The sequence below is a fragment of the Chelonoidis abingdonii genome, chromosome 3 (genome assembly GCF_003597395.2).
Source record: "Chelonoidis abingdonii isolate Lonesome George chromosome 3, CheloAbing_2.0, whole genome shotgun sequence".
Taxonomy (NCBI): Eukaryota; Metazoa; Chordata; order Testudines; family Testudinidae; genus Chelonoidis; species Chelonoidis abingdonii.
The window spans coordinates 88,768,380-88,787,141 of NC_133771.1; the positions used below are offsets into that span (position 1 = coordinate 88,768,380).

An 18,762-nucleotide genomic window follows, 5' to 3' on the forward strand; every position below is an offset into this window, starting at 1 on the left:
TGTTAGGAACCATTAAGAAAGGGTGAGCTAATAAGAGTAAATAGCATAATGCCACTATATAAATCCATGGTACAGCCACACCCTGACTACTGCGTGCAGTTTTAGCTCCCCCATCATAAACAGAAATGGAAAAGGTTCTGAAAAGGGCAACAAAAATAATTATGAATATGAAACAGCCTCCATCTGCAGGAAGATTAAAACGCCTGGGACTTTTCAGCTTGGAAAAGCCATGATTGGGGGGGGCGGGGGGGAATATGCTAGTGTTCTATAACCTCATGAATGGGCTGGAGAAAGTGAATAAGGATGTATTAGTTACCCCTTTACATAACACCTGAAATGACTAGGCAGCAGGTTTAAAACAAAAGGCAGCACGTCTGCACACAACACACAGGCAACCTGTGGAATATGTTGACAGGGCCAAAACTATAATTGGGCTAAAAAATAAAAAAGGCTGAGCTAAGGTCATGGAGGCCAGGTCCATCAATGGCTATTAGTCAGGGAGGCAACCCCATGCTCTGAAGGCCCCTGACTGGAACTGGATGGAAGCTCACTCATTAATTACCCTGTTCTGTTCGGTCCCTCTGATGCATCTGGAATTGGCCACTGACAGAAGACAGGCTGCTGGACAAGATGGACCATTGGTTCAACGAAGTCTGGCCATTCTTACGGTCAAAACTTGCCTTTCAGAGGTAATGAAGCTTAGAAAGGCCAGCCCCAGACTTGTCTAACTTGTGATTAAACTTGACATCTGCTGCTTAAATGGAGAATTGGATCAGCCTGGCTACAAAATGCCTGTAACACAGATGTGGCACTTCTTTATGGCAATATCCTTGAATGAGGTTATTGTAGGTCCAGGATTGTATGTACTTGCTCTAGTGGGGAGCTGTGACAGAGGTAAGACCTGGGAGCTCAAAAGCCTATATCGAAAATGTGCTAGACAAGTATAGACTTTGGGGACAATAAATGTTAAGTGACTTTCCTGGGGAATCTCTGTCATTTGCATTAACTGCCCCTTAGAGTTCCAGTTGTGCAAAAACCCAGCCTTTTGAAACTATGCCCTGAGGAGAGGGTCAATGTCTAGTGATTACCTTTTGGCCAAGATCAAAGGCCGAAGCTGTACAAAGAAATGACTGATCTGCCCAGCCTTGGTTCTCGCTCTAAAATGGATTAATTTGTAATCACAGAAAAAACCCAGCTGTGCATTTTAAAGAACTAAAACCTAGCAGCGTGCTAGGTTGGAGCTGGGGGTACTTCTGGTAAGCTTTTTAGTATGGGTGTAGGTTCTTTTAATATGTTTTCTCTCTCAAGTTTTTGCCTTAATAATGAAGGTGCTTACTTAGGAGCTGTGTGGTAACTTAAAACTGTGGCCAATATACTGGTCCTAGTCCTTGGAAACAAAGCAACGCACAGATACTGGCTTGTTTCTGGGGCTATCACAGCGTAAGCAGTGTGTGAAATGCATGTCTCCACTCAAGAGAGGTGACGTGGGAGCTGCAAACATAAAGTGGGTGCTCTTGGTGGACCATGGTGGGGGAATACAAGTGCAGTTGCTCTGAAACAGCAGGTACCCATGTTTCTAAAGGGCTTAGTTGTAGGACTCCAAACAAGCCTCCTAGAGAAACTCGAGTGTAGCTGAGATCACCAGAACTTTGGGATTATTATTACATCTCTATCACAACAGCATAGAGAGATCAGGTGTGATGGGCACTACCCAAAGAGGCAGTCTTGCTCCAGAGGGCATTCTGTTTCCCCTCACACCTGAAATGCAAATTTGACCAGCTCTATACATGAAATATCCTGGTCAAGTTCTCTCAGAGACCTGTGTGTCACAGGTCAATGGAGAATCCATGCCGAACTCTCTCTCTCTTCCAATGCCCACACTATCTGTAGGTGTTCCTGGCTGAGAATGTAGGAGTTTCTGCTTCAAGAGGTTTTATTATTTTTTGCACGTACAATGTGGAGTCCCTGGCTCTCTATAAAGTCCAAAATACATTATAGGCCACTGGAGGACTTCAACTTCTTTTTCCTCTTTTCTGTATTCTTTATGTGAGCTGTCTTGAAAAAGACAACAGATTTTTCTCTGTCCAGGATATTATTTCCATTGCCCCTGAGAAGCTTTGATCTCTGGTTATGGAAGAGAGAGAAATACTCACACCTCAGTCCTACGCCAGTAGGAGGTAGGGGGAGACTTCCTCTGCAAGTACCATAATTGCCTGCTATGTGTTTCACCGTTCACTATTGCAGTTGGTACTAGCCACTGTCATAGACAGGATACTGGGCTCGATGGACCACTACTCCAATCTCGTGGTTTTTTCTTTTTTTTTTAAAAAAAGATGTCAAAATGAACTAAAAGTATGATTGCTATTATATTTTTGAAAGGCTCTTGTCCAAGTATGCTTACTTCCATAATTGGTCTACAGTGAAAGTTGGGTTGGCTTTCAACATATTGTTTGTACTTCCCTGCACACGAGGCATTTGAATGTGCTCTGAGAAAGACCCCTAATTTTGTATTGCATCACATGCATGATTGTGTGTCCTCAGTGGAATTTCTGCAGGGGCATTTTGAGAAACCCAATCAAGAATGAAACTAATACATGGCACCAGCAAGCCTAGCCCATTGAGGTAACTGAACTGCTGATGCTCTTCAGGAAATGATTGATACAATGCAATTTTGGATCTTTGTACATCTGGAACATTATGGCCAGAGCCATGCCTTTTTTGACCTCTGGGAGAATAATTCTCTGCACTGGGATCAAAAGCTACTCTTGCTTTTTGGAGAACTGATGGCTATGAATCTTTTCCAGCAGCTGTTGAGTTAAGAATGGCTCTTTTCTCTGGACAGTCCTGATAACAGCCTTCAGATATGCTAAGGGCTGTTAAAAAAAGGATGGTGATCAATTATTCTCCTGGTCCACTAAAGGCAAGACAAGACGTTTTAATCTGCAGCAAGGGAGATTTAGGTTAGATATGAAAAAACTTTCTAATTGTAAGAACAGTTAAGCACTGTGGATACTTTCAGGGTCCCACCCTTCACCCCAGGATTTGTTGCAGGATATTCCCCCGGAACTGGCCAGACAGCTTCCTCTGTGTCCTGAGACACACACACACACTGAATATTCAGAAGCTCCTGTTTGGGGTTTTCAGTGTAAGATGGAGACTCAACATGCCAGTTTTACTCTAAGCCCCATTTCTTGGCAGTGGTGAGGGTCAAATGACTGGAACAGGCAAGTCATAATTCACTCTCTGTAACCTGTAAATGCTACTTCACAAAGGAAACACCACTTCAATTTAAGCCAGAAGTTTGTAGGACAGCCTGCCATGCCCAAATGGGGGAAGAGGGGTCAGTCAGGGACGTACTACAGCAGCAGATCCAGGTGGTTGAAGCCATCATTCTACTATTTACACGGTCAGAGAGAAGGAGAAGAAAGATTGTAAGTTGCAACTGTATGAAAATTAATAAAAATAAAGGTTTTAAAATAAAATGGTTAGGAGAAACTGAACCACCAACTTGTTCCACCACAGGAAATAGAAAATATCATGGCCTGTGCTGAAGGATTGAATCTCAGTCCTGGAGACTCCAGCAACACCAGTGTACTACCTCCAAATTTCATTAGTAATGAATGAGAGGGGACGTTGTGCAACAGAATGGATATCTTTCTAAAAGACTGAGTTATAGGACAAATAGAAGTTATGGGCTTGATGCCTGGATTACAAGTTGATATTTGGTGACCTGTATTATACAGATGATCAAGACCAGATGCTAATAATTGTCCCTTCTAGTCTTAAAATCTATCAATCTATGACTTCCCTAAGCAAGCATGTCCATAGTCAAGTACTGTTTAGGATCAGAGACTTCCAATGAAACAATTTTACGATATTTTGCTTCTAACAGCTTCCTGTCTCTGAAATACTTGTAAATAATGTACTCTTCATTGATGATTTTATGATAGACCTTGGGAAAAAAAAGATGACAATGAGGATTCGTGAACAGCTGCTTTTCTCTCTCGAGTTTTGAACTGATTTTTCTCCCAGGTAGCTAAAATATTAAAACCAAAGGCTCTGCTTGTTACCTCGTGATAGGTAGATTGATGAGAATAGCAACTGTATGAAACAATATTACTGTTTTGACCCAGTGGAAGAAAGACAAGTCTGCTAATTAGCTGGTTTCGCTCATTCAGCACATGCATGCTACTGAATGAAGTAATGACTTGGACTGCAAATCTGTTAAGTTTAAAAAATGCATATAGATTTACCATAGCTCATATTTTATTCAATTTTAATATGGTTTCCATTATTAACTTCTAAAACAAAATGATTTCCAGTTTAGAAAACAATGCACTGACCACATAATTCCTTTTTCATTTTATACAGTTATACAAATATTCTAAATACACATTTTGTCAAGATGATGGCAAATAAGATTTAACTGTACAGTACATGAGGAAAGAAAATATTTTAAGCATATTTAGAAGCAATAGAAATGTCTATACAAAAGAAGCAAAAATGGAATAAAATTTCTTATATTTAAAGTATTGCAACAGTCCCACAGGTTTGTAACAAAAATGTTTTTGCACAGTTCCTCACAATGCCCCATTAATAGCTAAAGCAAGACAGCAATTTATAGAAAATAATGTTTAAAAATGCTACACAATACTACTGTTTGCACAGTTTGATCAAAATAACAATCTACTTGGAATCAAGCAAAACTTAGGAGGAAATATACCAACGAACTTTAAAATTATCTGTATAAAATTCATTGCACATTATTTTACTCAGTTGTTTGAAAAGTAAAAAAGTGTATTTACAAAATATTTCGCACACAAAATTATAAAGTGATGGATAATATATCTATAGGTAACACATTTTGATACTGACAGTTCGAGAACACACACTAATGGTTTCATTGTTTCAAGAGGTTTTCAGTGCTCCTTCCACAGCAAACCACTGGGAAGTAAACTTGACTTCTACTTTGAAATGGATTTACAAGATGTTACACATAGCTATTTCAACATATGCATTATAAAACAGTATGTTAAAAAGGTGAAAGAATGAAGGAATTTGTACATCTTAAAAAGTGAATAGATCAATAAGGGTATTTCTCATTTAGTTACGATAATCGTTCATTATTCTTCAGATAGTAAACCAACAGCTAAAATGGAGATCTTGGACTAGATGAACATTGAAAAAGCACCATGCACAACAGTTTTAGTGTAGTAAACACTGAAAAAAAATAGCACCTGGAATCTTGTAACACAGATCACTTAAAACTGGTCGAGTAGTTGTCGGAGATATGGTGCCTTTGATAACTCTCGGCTCACTCTGGATAGCTTGAAAAGTACTGGACAGTTCAGAGAAACACACTGGATCTGTCGATCAAAGCAACCTGTACAGTTCTTGCATATCTAGATATATTAAAAAAAAAAAAACAGCTTCTTTTAAATTACATTTAATAAGAGGATTATTATAAATCAAGCATAAATAAGACTCAGGTGAATCTTTTCCTTTCAAGTGAATTTAGTTCCAATTACCAGCCTAAAGTCCAACCAACAGAACGGGTAAAGTTCTGTCAGTGGCAGATACCCCACAATGTTGATCAATTTTGAGCAGAGGGATCAAGTGACAGTTGCAGTCCCCATGCTACCATACTGTCTCTTCTGAGACTGTCCAAATGTCAGTTGTGACAGCTGTGTCTGGGATGTGGACATCATCCAGTGTGAACTGGACTGAGACCAACAACTAGTTACACAGCTCATTTTCAGTCTCATTTCTCAAATTTTACTACCATCTGGTGGTAAATGGGAGAAATCAGTCAAATTCATGACAAATTACTTTCAAAATATTAGAATGTGATTATTGTATTTATGATTAAAAATTGCTTTTTAACAGTGGGGACTTGAACAGTATTGGAAATCAAAGATATTTCAAGCCATGATCATATGTAAACAAGTATCTACCCTTTTTAATGTTCTGCTGCGTGAATTATTTATGTAATCTGAGATATTTGGTTGAACATAGCTGTAGCAATAGGGGCAAACTGCCATGGTACTGCCATGTGATCTCTAATGCTGCAATTGCAAATCTTAACACACTCACCACTCTGTTCCTTTTAGTTCTAACCCTTTAGTTCTAACCCCCTGTCCTCTTCTGCCTCTCTAATGATCTTCTAATGTTTCCAATTACACTTCAGTTTCCTTTAACGTTTGATCTTTACTTCATTCACATCTGACTCTGCATAGTTTAAACAACTTTAAAAATCAAAGGGAAGTAACTTCCTCTATTTCTAAAAATCTGTTCAATTCCATATCTGCAGTATCATCAAGCCCAGGCAGTAAAAAAATATCACGACTTAGCACCCCCCCTGCCCATGAAATTCTAAAAAATAATAAATGTGGGTTCTTTTTATTTGTCTTCTGGTTTTTCAGCCCCTAGAATTCATGTTTAAAGCTCTTCTCTATAACCTCAAGGGCTAAAAACTTAAAATTTTGTTTTAAAACAAGGTGAGATTTTCACATAATCACAGGAATCCAGGAGGTGGGGCTTAAGCAAAACACCAAATATTGCAAGACTCACAATAAAATCTCAAAAGTTGGTAAAACTGGGTCTACTACAATTCAACCGTGATGGCAGCAGGTGGGATAAAGTGATGAGCCCCTATGTTACTTACTTCTGGGAGAATTCAGAACCCACTTAAAGTGCTTCTACACAGAACATACAGAGGACTACATTTTTCACTCAATCCTATTGGAACTGAGAACCAGCAACCCACTCAGGCAAGTGTGCATTAGTGCTCAAGTTCTGAGGAAGGGAAGGTAAAACTACTACAGAAACAGCTGTAAATTAGCTGACTCAGGACATTCGAATGTGATTTTCAAACACAGCATTCGTGTGAATCCTTAGCGACCATGACATGAACTTAATTTAGACCTCGTTTGTTCGAGACTTTCAATTGTATTCAATAGTTTTTAAGATGATCCGCACTAGTTCTTTATAAACACAATTTAATTAAACTGTGGGCAAGGGACCAAACTGTTTAAAAAGTATTAAAGCCAGTTTCTAAATTCAGTTTAAGTATAGTTTGGATCCAGGTAAATGGTTTTTAAACTGAGTTTTATAAATTAGGCTAAGGTAGTTAAGATCCAGTGGAGCTCAGTTTTGCTGCTAGCTTTGCTATGTGTTTGTACCCTGTGAGTTATAAAAACGTGTGCTCAACTTCCAGAGCCTACAGACCTTTATGGTTAAAGTAAAAGGAATGCTCTCAAGTAGGTACAAAATACCATCAAGCACCTGCCCTTAGAGGGAATCCAGGTTCTTTAGTGATGCCATAGAAGGGTCCCATCATTCTCTTAAAGACTCCCACCAGACAAAATAATTGTCTTTCCCTACCCGTATGATTGGCTCCCGAAAGATCACTCATTTCTCAAGGTAGAGACAGCAACCAGCATAGTCCTATCTCTGTTCCTTCCACTCATTCGGCCTACACCTTGTTGACTAATGTATGCTGGCTAGCATATAAATGTACATCATATTAATGATATGTATATGCACACCATATATCCAAGTATGCATTAAGCAAACTAATAACATTAGGCACAAATATTGTAACAGTGATGTAGCCTAAACTGGCCTATACCATAATCCTGTTCACTTATGCTAAGTATGCTATAACTCCTTGCATTAGCTGAAGTAAGCTTTAGCTTAAGTAAATAGGAAGACTGTCAGCATGAGGATATAGAACAGGAGTGGTCAAACTTCTGACCCATTGAGCTGCATACGACAATCTTCAGAAGTTCGAGAGGCAGGGTGTGCCTGCCAGGGCTCGAGGTTTCAGCCCCGCTCCTGCAGAAGCCTCAAGCTTCTCCTTCCTGTTAGGCAGAAGTCCCTACCCAGGGGTTCCGAGCTCTCCCCCCCATTCCAGTCTGGTAGGTAGAGAATGGGGGGAAGGGGCTCCTTGAGCTACACTCTGGCTGTAAAAGATCTGCATGCAGCTCATGAGCCACAGTTTGGCTCCCCTGACATATAACTTCACAAACCATAGTTACCCTCACAAACCTATTTATCCTGGTAGAGCCCTAGGTTGTGTCTTCACTCCCCTTAGTACCTTGAATGCATGTGCTCAGAACAAAAGAAAAGGGGGTACACCATGGTACCAGAATCAAACAAAGTAAACAGTTGATTAATTGAATCCAGTTCCAGGTGACGTGTCTAGTATCTTTTACTAGTAAACAAAGTAAGCTTTAGAGATGTAACTTTGAAGAGCACACCTTCTGTGTATGGTGAATCTAACACTGCTGCACAGGACTGCTCTTTGGAGACTGGTATCATATAGAACCTTTTTCCTGTACCATATTAATAAACCTGACTGATATCAGTTATTTGGTTTCTTGAGTATATTTCATAAAGTGTGGCCAAACAATTCAGTATACAATTTATGAACAGCCTCAACACTGGAGCAGGGAAATGGGCAGGAAAGTGTAATGGAGTTTGTTGGTACAGGGAATAAGAAGGGCATCTCTCTGTGAGCTGGACCGAGGGCTCCCCAGAGCAGAAGAGGGGAAGTTTGTGATTGGTCACTGTGGTGAAGAGGTCTCATTGAGGAGTGCCCCACTAGCAAAAGATGGAGGGGAGCGTGGGGTTGTGGAGTTCCCACTCACGATTCGCATGGAAGGAGCAACTGAGCTGGTCCGCAAGGGAATTGCTCACAATGGGAAGATGTACAGCATGGAGGGAGATGTGCCGGAGGCACCAGTTCCAAAGGAGGATGGCCTCCACCAGAGGGACTGGCTTCCGCCCTGCTTGTTGACATAAATAACAGCCACCATGTTGTTGGATAACACTTAAGACATGGCAGTCATGGAGAAGTGTCAGAAAGGCCTGGCAAGCAAAGTGGATGACGTGATCTTGCCCCAACTGTGGGTGAACAGGGCCAGACAACCGCCCAAAGTAATCGATAGTGGAATCTGAAGAACCGAGTAGGGTTCGTGGTTCTTGTGGAAGGAGTCAAAAGCTTTGCCTGGGAGTTCGTTGCAGAAGGGAAGATGTGGCCAAGATAGAGGCAGTGGAATGTCGAGGATGGAAACGAGAGGGCTCAGGATGGTGCTGTGGATAGGGCTGATAGGGGGTGTGGGGAGGGAGTTGGAAAGATGACCAGGGCTACCTGCAGGTAGGGGCAGGGCTATAGAGACCCAGCAATTGAAGGGCTACCCGAGAATCCTTAAGGGAACGGAGGGACTCACCAGTTTTATCATTGAAGAGCTTTGGTTGTCAAAAAGGAGGTTCTCAAGTGTAGTTTGGACTTCCTTTGGGAAACCGCTGGACTGCAGCCAGGAATCATGGTGGAGGACTAGTCCGGAAGCCAGTGAGCAGAAGGTGGTATCAGCAGCATTGACTGTGACCTGAAGGGCCACCTTGGCGACTAATTTTCCCTCCTCCATGAGGCATGGGAAATCCCGATGCTTATCAGGTGCCAGGAAGGCTTGGAAGTCTGCAATCTTAGTATAGGAAAGAAAGTCATATTTTGCAAGAATGGCCTGGTAACTGGCAATGCGGAACTGGAGGCCCGCAGAGGAACTTCTTAGCTGCCTGGTCTGGGGACGAGGTGTGTGGAACAAAGAGGCAGCTGGAGGGCACATTCCGTGGCCACCTGGACTACAAGGAATTTGGAGGAAGGTGAGATAAGAAGAAGTTCTTCTTCGAGTGCTTGCTCATATCCATTCCAGTAGGTGTACGCGCCGCGCGTGCACGTTCGTCGGAAACTTTTACCCTAGCAACTCAAGCGGGCCGGCAGGTCGCCCCCTAGAGTGGCGCCGCTATGGCGGGTGATATATACCCCTGCCGGCCCGCCCGCTCCTCAGTTCCTTCTTACCGCCGTGTCGGTCGTTGAATGTGGACGTGCATAGCTGACCTCCACTCCCTAGCTCTCTTGTCAATTGTTACGTTCTAGTTAGTTAGTCATAGTTACTTAGCATACCGTAGTTGTAGTTTTTATAGTAGAGTTATAGTTGTCTATATAGTTAACTTCTTATCGGGTAGGGTCTGCCCTTTCCCGCGCCCGGCGCCGGGCTGGATGCGCTGGTTCGCCGGGTTAAAGGCGTGCTCGACTTGTAAGAAACGATGCCCACAGTGACCCCACGACGCCCTGCCTGAAGTGCCTGGGGAATCACACATCTCAGATAAGTGCCGCATTTGTAAGTCTTTCCATCCCGAACAAAAAGGGAGCGAGACCAGGCCTCAGGACGCTCCTTATGGAAGCGGCACTTCACCCCGCGCCTCCGCAACCGAGCGCGCGCTCCGCCACACCCCTCCGGCACCGCGAAGACGCACCGGCACGGACCTTCTCCGGCACCGGCTCCTGCGAAGAGCCCTCTACGTCTCAACCCCGGCTAAGTGGCCCCGTAAGGAGCACCCACTGCCGGCGCCAGCCGCTGCTGGCTGTGCAAGGGGTTTCGTGACTCGGGCCCCGCGTCCGTCGAGTCCGATCCCTCCCAGGCTCCCCGCCAAATCGGGGGTAGACTGATACCTCCGTCCACGCCCGAACTTTCTCGTCGGCACGGGACCTGATTGCTCTGACTGAGCCTGGGCTGCCGCCAACCCCCGGCCGCGCGTCGGGTTGTGCTTCTTAAGGCAAAGCCAACCCCTATGAAGGCACGTCACCGATTCTCCGACCCGCGGCCGCTCAAGATCCACGCACCGGTCGCAATCCTGGCACCGATCACAAGGGAGGTCTCCCTTGCGACGCCGCTCCAGTCCCGCCCGCTCTCCTACGCGCACCGGTCATCATCACGCCGATCCAGATACTCCCAGGCACCGCTCGGGTCCAGCCGCCGCTAACCGCGCCGCACTCGGAGCCGCTCCGCACCGCAGGCCTCTTCCGGTCGACCTCCCGGCACTCGGCGCCAGCGTCGGTCCCGGTCCCGCACCGGTACGACTCACGGCACGATCCTCACCATGAGGTCGTGCCCCATCAAGGGCGCTGGATCTCGCTACCTCCTTCGCCCACCATGGCCCTCCCGACAAGGCTCTGTATCCTCCCGGACTGACAGTATCTATCTGGATCTGAAAGACCTGCCACTATCTTCCCAGAAGGTACCATGAGCAGGCCACAGCACTGGGCTTCTGACGCCCTGGGCATACCATCAAGCCCAGTTGCTCCGCTCGTTCCCGCACGTGCGCCTGACCAGAACGGAGGTCCAGAGGCTGCAGCGTCACACGCCCCACCCATCCCTAGGAAGGCGGTCCGTCCCATTCGGTGCCTGCGGAAATCCCTCAGGAGGCTAACCGTACTGCCAGCTACGGAGCTCCCAGACCCACCTTTGCCAGTCACTCTTCATCTCCTCCCCTGATGAAGCAGTAGCCGGAACACACATCGATGTCCACCCCCCCTAGACTTGAGGGCTCACCAAGACTCCTCAGCGAGTGGCGCTGAACATGAACATTCAGGCCGAAAGAGTGTCTCTGAGGTTAGACCCTGTGTGCAGTTATAACTCACGTCTGACGCCCCCACTCGTGTTGCCTGCCCTTTATTAAAACAATACAGAGCAACGCCACACCATCTGGCAGTCACCGGCCTCCGTTCCCCCCACTGCCGAGGGTAGAACGCAAATACATGGTCCCATCTAAAGACTATGACTACCTATTATATCCACCCGCGCCCATGCTCCCTCGTGGTCCAATCGTGAACGAGAGAACGTCATGGGCAAGAGCGCCAGCCCCCAAGTCCAAGGACGCAAGAAGGATGGACCCTACTGGGCCGCAAGGTCTATTCTGCGGAGCATTGCAGCTGCGAGTTTCAACCAGCAGCTCTACTCAGCCGCTACTCCTTTAACACCTGGACAGCGGCTGATAAATTCAAAGAGCTCTCCCGCAAGACGCTCGTCCAGGAGTTCGTCACCCTTCTGGACGAAGGAAAGAAAGTTGCACGCACCTCCTGCAGGCGGCACGACGCGGCCGACTCTGCCGCCAGAACTCTGGCCTCCGTGTCATGATGCGTTGTATCTCCTGGCTGCAGGTCTCTGGCCTTCCTCCGGAACTCCAGCACACCCATCCAGGATCTTCCGTTTGAGGGCCAGGCCTGTTCTCGGATAAGACCGACCCGCGGCTGCAAAGCCTAAAAAATAACAGGCTTATGCGACTCTTGGAATGCCTACGCCTGTGACACACGCGTAGACCCTTCCCCCGCAACTAAACAACAGCGTAGGCCTTTCCCCCGCCCAGACAGAGACAAACTCTTTCAGCGCCGCACAATAGAGAATGCAGGCGCAGACAGTCTGGTAATCAAGGGGTCAAGGGCCAAGGACCTACCAACCTTCTTCCGGCTCGAAGTCCTCATTTGAAGATACCCAGAGCGATGTACCAGTTTCCTCCATGAACCCCTCTCCACCCTTCTCCGACCGTCTCTCTATTCCTCCTGCGTGGCGCCGGCTCACTTCAACCGTGGGGGTCCTCCGCACCTGCTGGTTTGGGATACCACCTGCAGTTTGCCTCTACCCGCCTTCCCGCCCCCCTCCCTCCTCAGGGACCCCTCTCACGAGCAGATCCTCCTCCGGAGGTGCAAACGCTCCTCGACAAAGTGCCATTCAGGAGTTCCGCAAAATGAGAAGGCAGAGGTTCTACTCCCGCTATTCCTTGATTCCCAAGCCAAGGAGTCTCGTCCCATCCTCGACCTCCGCGGACTCACAAATATTACTGAAGTGAAATTCCGCATGGTTCTTGGAGACCATCATCCCATCCCTAGATCTGGAGACTGGTATGCCGCCGCTCGACATGCAAGACGCCTATTTTCATATCGCCATTTTCCCGCCCCTCGGAGGTTCTTGCGCTTTCTCATAGGCAGCCTCATATCAGTTCGACGTCCTTCCCGTTCGGCCTCTTGGCGCCCCGAGAGTGTTCACGAAGTGCATTGCCGTAGTCGTCGCCTTCCTTCTCGCAGCCGGGTGCATATATTCCCCACCTCGACGACTGGCTTATCCGAGAGACCGTCGCAGGCCAGGTGCTCTCCCACGTCCGCATGATCAGCCGCCTTTTTGCAAACCTAGGCCTGATGCTAATGTAGAGAAAGTCCATTCTGTCCCCTACCCAGAGATAGAATTTATCGGCGCCGTCCTAGACTCTACCACGGCCACGGCCACTCTCCCTTGTCCGCACAAGCTTGATCGGGACATCATCCGGAGGTTGCAGCAGCACCTCTAACTTCTACTCGCACCTGCCTCACACTCTTGGGCCACATGGCGGCCTGCACTTTCGTGACGCAGCACGCCAGGCTCCGGCTCAGACCTCTGCAGTCGTGCTCATCCTCACTGCGCCAAGCCGTCGGTCATTGGAACCGTCGTCACAGTCCCACACGACAAACTCTTCTCCCTCCATGGCTGGAGGAGTCCATCGTTCTGCGCGGGCGGCCCATTCCATCCTCCACAGCCCTCGATCTGTCCCTAACTACGGACGCATCGGCTTGGGAGGGGAGCCCACCATAGGGCCGTTAGGACCGCAGGGTTCGTGTCTCCTCCCGATCTGCTTCTCCATATCAAGCTCCGGAATGAGAGCGGTCCGCCTGCTTGTCAAGCTCCATCGGCAATTCAAGGCCGCTGTGTATCAGTTTTCATAGACAACACCACAGCGCACTATGTCACAAGCAGGGCGGGACGAGATCTCCTCTTTCTCTGTCGGAGCCATAATGTTGTTGGAATTTTGCATAGCCCACCAGTCCACCTAGTCGCTTCCTTTCTCCCCGGGGCACGCAACCTGGCGACATCTCAGTCGTCGTTCAGCTCCCACGAATGGTCCCTCTCCCAGACGTAGCCCTTACGCTTTTCCGCAAGTGGGGCATCCCCACATGGATCTTTTTGCATCTCGCACGAACAGGAAGTGTCCCTTTCTGCTCCTTCCAAGGCCGCGAGCGGACTCGGCTAGCGGATGCCTTCCTGATTCCGTGGGAACGAACTTTTTTATGCCTTCCCTCCGTTCCCATAATCCTCAAGGTCCTTCTGAAGGCGCGCAGGGACAGGCCCGCTTGATTCTCATCGCCCCGGCATGCCACGTCAGCATTGTACTCTCTGCTCCTGGACCTGTCGGTATGGACCCTGTCCCCTGCCTCTTCACCTGAGACCTGATCACGCAGGACCACGGCCGGCTTTGTCACCCTGACCTTCATCCCTTCACCTCTCGGCGTGGCTCCTGTGTGGCTAACTGGGTCCAAATTGCACTGCTCTTCCCCAGTGAGGCAAGTACTTCTCGGCAGGAAAGCCCTCCCGAGGACGACTTACTACCAAGTGGAAGCTTTTTACGTGCTGTGTGCGGAAAAGCGCTTCCACCCTGCCAATGGTTCCATCCTGATGTCCTTGGATACCTATGTCGCTCACACAAGGCCTGGCTTAGCCTCGCTCCGGGTCACTTGAGCGGCCATACCTCCCTTTCCACAGGGCCGATGCCATTCGCCTTTCGCACCCACTTCACTAGATCCTCAAAGGGCTGGAGCGCCTTACCCTCAAGTCGTCATCCAGCCCCCTCCTGGCGATCTTAACCGTGTGTCTTGCTTAGTCCCCCCGTTTTGAACCGCTGGCTACATGCTCCCTCTCCATTGTCCTGAGAAACGCGTTCACTGTGGCCTCACACGCTAGGCGCGTATCAGAGCTGCGCGCACTCGTCGTGGACCTCCATACACGGTCTTCACATCGAGACAAGGTTGCACTAGGCCTTCACCCTGCCATTCCTTCCCCAAAAATTGTTTCTCACCTTCCACGTTACCAGGACATATTCCTCCCGTATTTCTGTTCCTAACCTCCATTCATCTCGTACAAACACCAGTTACAGCCTGAACGTGCGACAGGAGCGCTCGCATTTCTTATAGATAGAACTAAGCCGTCCGCAAGTCCCTCAGCTTTTGTCGCATAGCTAGCGGCTCAAGGGGGCTGCCAGTCTCACAGATGATCTCTGCTTCTGGTTACTCCTGATAAGAACATGTACGACCCTCGCGCATCCCTCTTCGCAGGGCGTTAAACTGCACACTCTACCAGAGCCCAGGCATCGTCTTGGTTGCGTTCCTCGCACGATTCCCATCAGGGCAATCATGCAGACGCGACCTAGGCCTCGTGCACACGTTACTGACCATTATGCCCTGGTCCAGCAGTCCAGGATGATGCGCCTTCGGTTCGTGCTGTGTATGCGCACTTGACCTCTCACTCCACCCACCGCTAGTAAGGCTTGGGAATCACCTACTGGAATGGATATGGCACAGCACTCGAAGAAGAAAACATGGTACTACCTTGTAACTCTTAGTTTTCGAATGGTTGCTCATATCCATTCTACACCCGCCCTCCTTCCCCACTCGGAGAACCGCAAAAGAACTGAACGGCGGCCCAGGGTATATATTCACCCGCCTAGCGCGCCACTCTAGGCACCTGCGCCGCTTGAGTTGCTAGGGTAAAAGTTTCCGACGAACGTGCACGCGCGGCGCGTACACCTACTGGAATGGATATGAGCAACACATCTCGAAGAACAAGAGTTACAAGGTAAGTAACCATGTTTTGTACCCTTAGCTGGCACAAAGTGTCTACACTCAGTCCATTTCGGACTGGGGGGCGCAGTGTGCCAAACTGCTTGTGCCAGGTGGAGGATGGCACCGTGTATTGGCAAGGCAATGTGGGAGGGTCCAGGGGCCTGCAGAACTGATCGTGGGGGTCCTATACATCTTCCACAGGGAGATTGAGGGCAATGGCCATGTGACAGACGAGGTCCTGGTACTGGGCATGGTCGTCCAGAGGGGAAAGGGAAGGTGCGATGTACGCACCATCAGGCGATGAAGAAGTGCCAGCAGGGACCAAGGGAATCAATGGTGTTAGTGGTACGGAGGGTGCTGGGAGAGCTGAAGCGTCGTGGGGATCCTCATAGACAGAGGGTGGATCCACGGGAGGTGAAGAAAGGTGGTAGTGCGGGCATGAAGAGAGTCTTTGGCTGCAGTATGGGTCCCAGTGGACCAGTATGGCCAAGTGTAGGGGTTGCCAGGCACTGGCAGTCCCTGCAGGTAGGCAAGCCACAGACTGGCTACCGGGCCATAATGAGACAGATAGGATTGGCAGCAGGGATCTGGGCTGTAGGAGCAGGCTGGTGAGAAGGCTGGGTCCTGTTTAGAAGACCAGCCAGACTCTGAAAATGGATCTGGTAGGGGTGGGGCTGCCAGTGCTGCCAGAGCCATCAGTGTGGGGTGGAACAATGGGGGGTGGTCCACAAACAGGAAAGGTTCCACGGCCAGAGATGGAGGACTGAGAACCTGTGGTGCAGAGCGCTCATGGGAGCCAGCGAAAGGCAGCAGTAGTTCGACTGTTGGTGCTGGGGGGAAAGTGTCCCAGAGTGCATGGGACCAGGTGGTCCCAGTGGTGTGGACGGCACTGGAGGTGACAGCGGCTGGGAAGACACTGTGGCTGGTGCTGTTGCAACTCGATGTTTGGATTTATGCTCTGAACAAGGCTTCTTCAGAGCAGAAGCCTCAGAGTCAATGCGCGACTTCTCACCCAACTTGGTGTAGCTCCGGAAAGGCCAGGAGAATCACCCACCATTGGTGCCAGTCAGCTTTCCAATGGATCTGTCAGTGCCAGATCTGAAGGGGTATGTGGCCACATCGCTTCTTCCATGAGGAACTTAGGGAGACAAAGCTCCCAAGCTTCCTGAGTCTAGGGCAGAAAAGATCGGCAGATGGAGCAGTGAGCAGTGATATGGGCTTCGCCCAAGAAGTAAAGGCAGCATTGGTGCTTGTTGCTTACAAAGAAGGAGTGAGGGCATGAAACAGTACTTAAAACCGGCTTGCCTGAACATAGTTCCTGGGTTGGGGGAGAGAGTCCCACAAGGGAACAAGTCCAAAGAGTAACAACTATCTAAAGAAAAGAACTAACTGGAACTATGAAAAAGAACTATGTACAAGGCAAAAAGGCAAAAAACACGGTATTTCTAGCAAGATAGGAGCACCAAGGAACAGGGGTTCCAACTCTGGTCATGTGGCAGTAAGAGGGAACTGAAGCAGCGTCGACCCATGCAGGCTCTTAAAGCTTCGGACACGCTACGTGGCTGACAGACAATACATACATGGGTCAATGGACACTACTATGAACAGTTCCGGCTCTAGTACACAGCACGTGCACACACGTTTGGAATCCACATGGGACCATCACTCAAAGGAGGTGTTTCATCTTCCTCAGTTGGCTCTTGCTCCTCCTTAAGATCCTCTGTGGAGCAAGATCCAAAGGCAGCAGATGTTGCTCCGCACATGCCCTCTTATGAGATGGGATCCTGTAGAACCATAAAAGGCCCATGGGTTCCAGTAAGTCCAATGATGGGCATAAGTCAAGGGGACAAGGTCCCAAGGTCCTTCCCATGGTTGCCAGGTGGGATTTTCCTTTTCAAGATGTCCTTCAAGGAAGGGAGGCTGGAGGAATCTTGTACAAATACCCTGGAAACCTCCCATATCTACTGGAGGAGCAAGTGGTGCTGGTATCATGGTCAATTCAGCACCAGGGCCCAAAAGGCAGCTTGTAATTGCATCAGTACCAGAGGTTGGTAGTTGGATGGCTGGTAGGCTGATCGCTCCGCCTTCCCCCATCCCCCGGCGCCTCAGAGCACTGCGTCCAGGAGCAGCCCTGGACAGAGCTAAAGCGGCCTGGCTCGGGTGGGGCCTGAGCTCTGCCCTGCTCAGAGCCGCATGGTAAGGGGGAGGGGCTGTGAGCTCCGGTCCTGCTGGAGCCACGCCACTGCAGCACTGTCCAGGGGCCAGGGTAGCTCCTGGACACAGCATGCTGAGGCTCTGGGAGAGAGGGGAGGCGGAGGTAAACAGCATGGCAGCGGGCAGTTGGATAAGGGGCAGGGAGTCCCAGGGACAGTCAGAGGACGGGGAGGGGGCAGAGGTTCTGCAGGGGATGGAGAAGGCAAGGTTGGATCGTGGGCATTCCAGGGGTCTGTCAGGATTCGGCAGGGGGTAGTGCTGGATAGGAGTCAGGGGACAGGAAACAGGGGGGGTTTGTGGGGGGTGGGGTCCCAGGTGGTGGTTGGGGAGGGTGTTTCAGAGGGGCAGTGAGGGGACAAAGAGCAGGATGGATTGGGGATTCTGAGGGGGGCAGTTGGGAGGCAGGAAGTGGATGGGGGTTGGATAGGGGGCAGGGCCAGGCTTTTGGGGAGGCACAGTCTTCCCTACCCTAAAAGCTTATTCAGCAGTTTGAGGCTTGCAGACAGCTATTTAACACAAAGAGCCAAGCTATTATCTTTTCCGTGGGGGAGGGATCACATGAGAAGAGCAATATCCTACACCACCTACCTCCTTCCCAACCCTACCAAGGGAGGCCCCCCCTCCCCTGCATTCCCCGAAGCTCCAGAGGGGTTAATTCACTGGTTCTCAAACTTTTGTACTTGTGACCCCTTTCACATAGCAAACCTCTGAGTGTGACCCCCCCCTTATAAATTAAAAACACTTTTTTAATATATTTAATACTATTATAAATGCTGGCGGCAAAGCGGGGTTTGAGGTGGAGGCTGACAGCTCGTGACCCCCAGTAATAACCTCATGACCCCCTGAGGGGTCCCAACTCCCAGTCTGAGAACTCCTGGGTTAATTTAATTTTAGCACCCTGTGTCCAATCACATGCATGTGCTATTTTGAGCATTTCAGTTTTCACAACATAGGCTCATCCCAGATTCTGGAACAAGCTCAAATGCTCAGTTCATGGAGTATGTACATAAGTTATACTAAAGACAAACCTACAGTAACTGTCTCCAGTTTGTGAGGGACCC

The 18,762-nt window shown here is 48.6% G+C and overlaps 1 protein-coding gene across 1 annotated transcript in view; it reads right to left on the minus strand.

Annotated features, from left to right (window-relative positions):
* Window positions 1-4,248: 4,248 nt before the first annotated feature.
* REV3L (REV3 like, DNA directed polymerase zeta catalytic subunit) overlaps window positions 4,249-18,762 on the minus strand; it is a 250,580-nt gene continuing 236,066 nt past the window's right edge. The window contains exon 32 of the mRNA XM_075063888.1: window positions 4,249-5,402. Within this exon, the coding sequence (XP_074919989.1) occupies window positions 5,262-5,402 (141 nt within the window). The 3' untranslated portion in view covers window positions 4,249-5,261. The remainder of the gene's footprint in view (window positions 5,403-18,762) is intronic.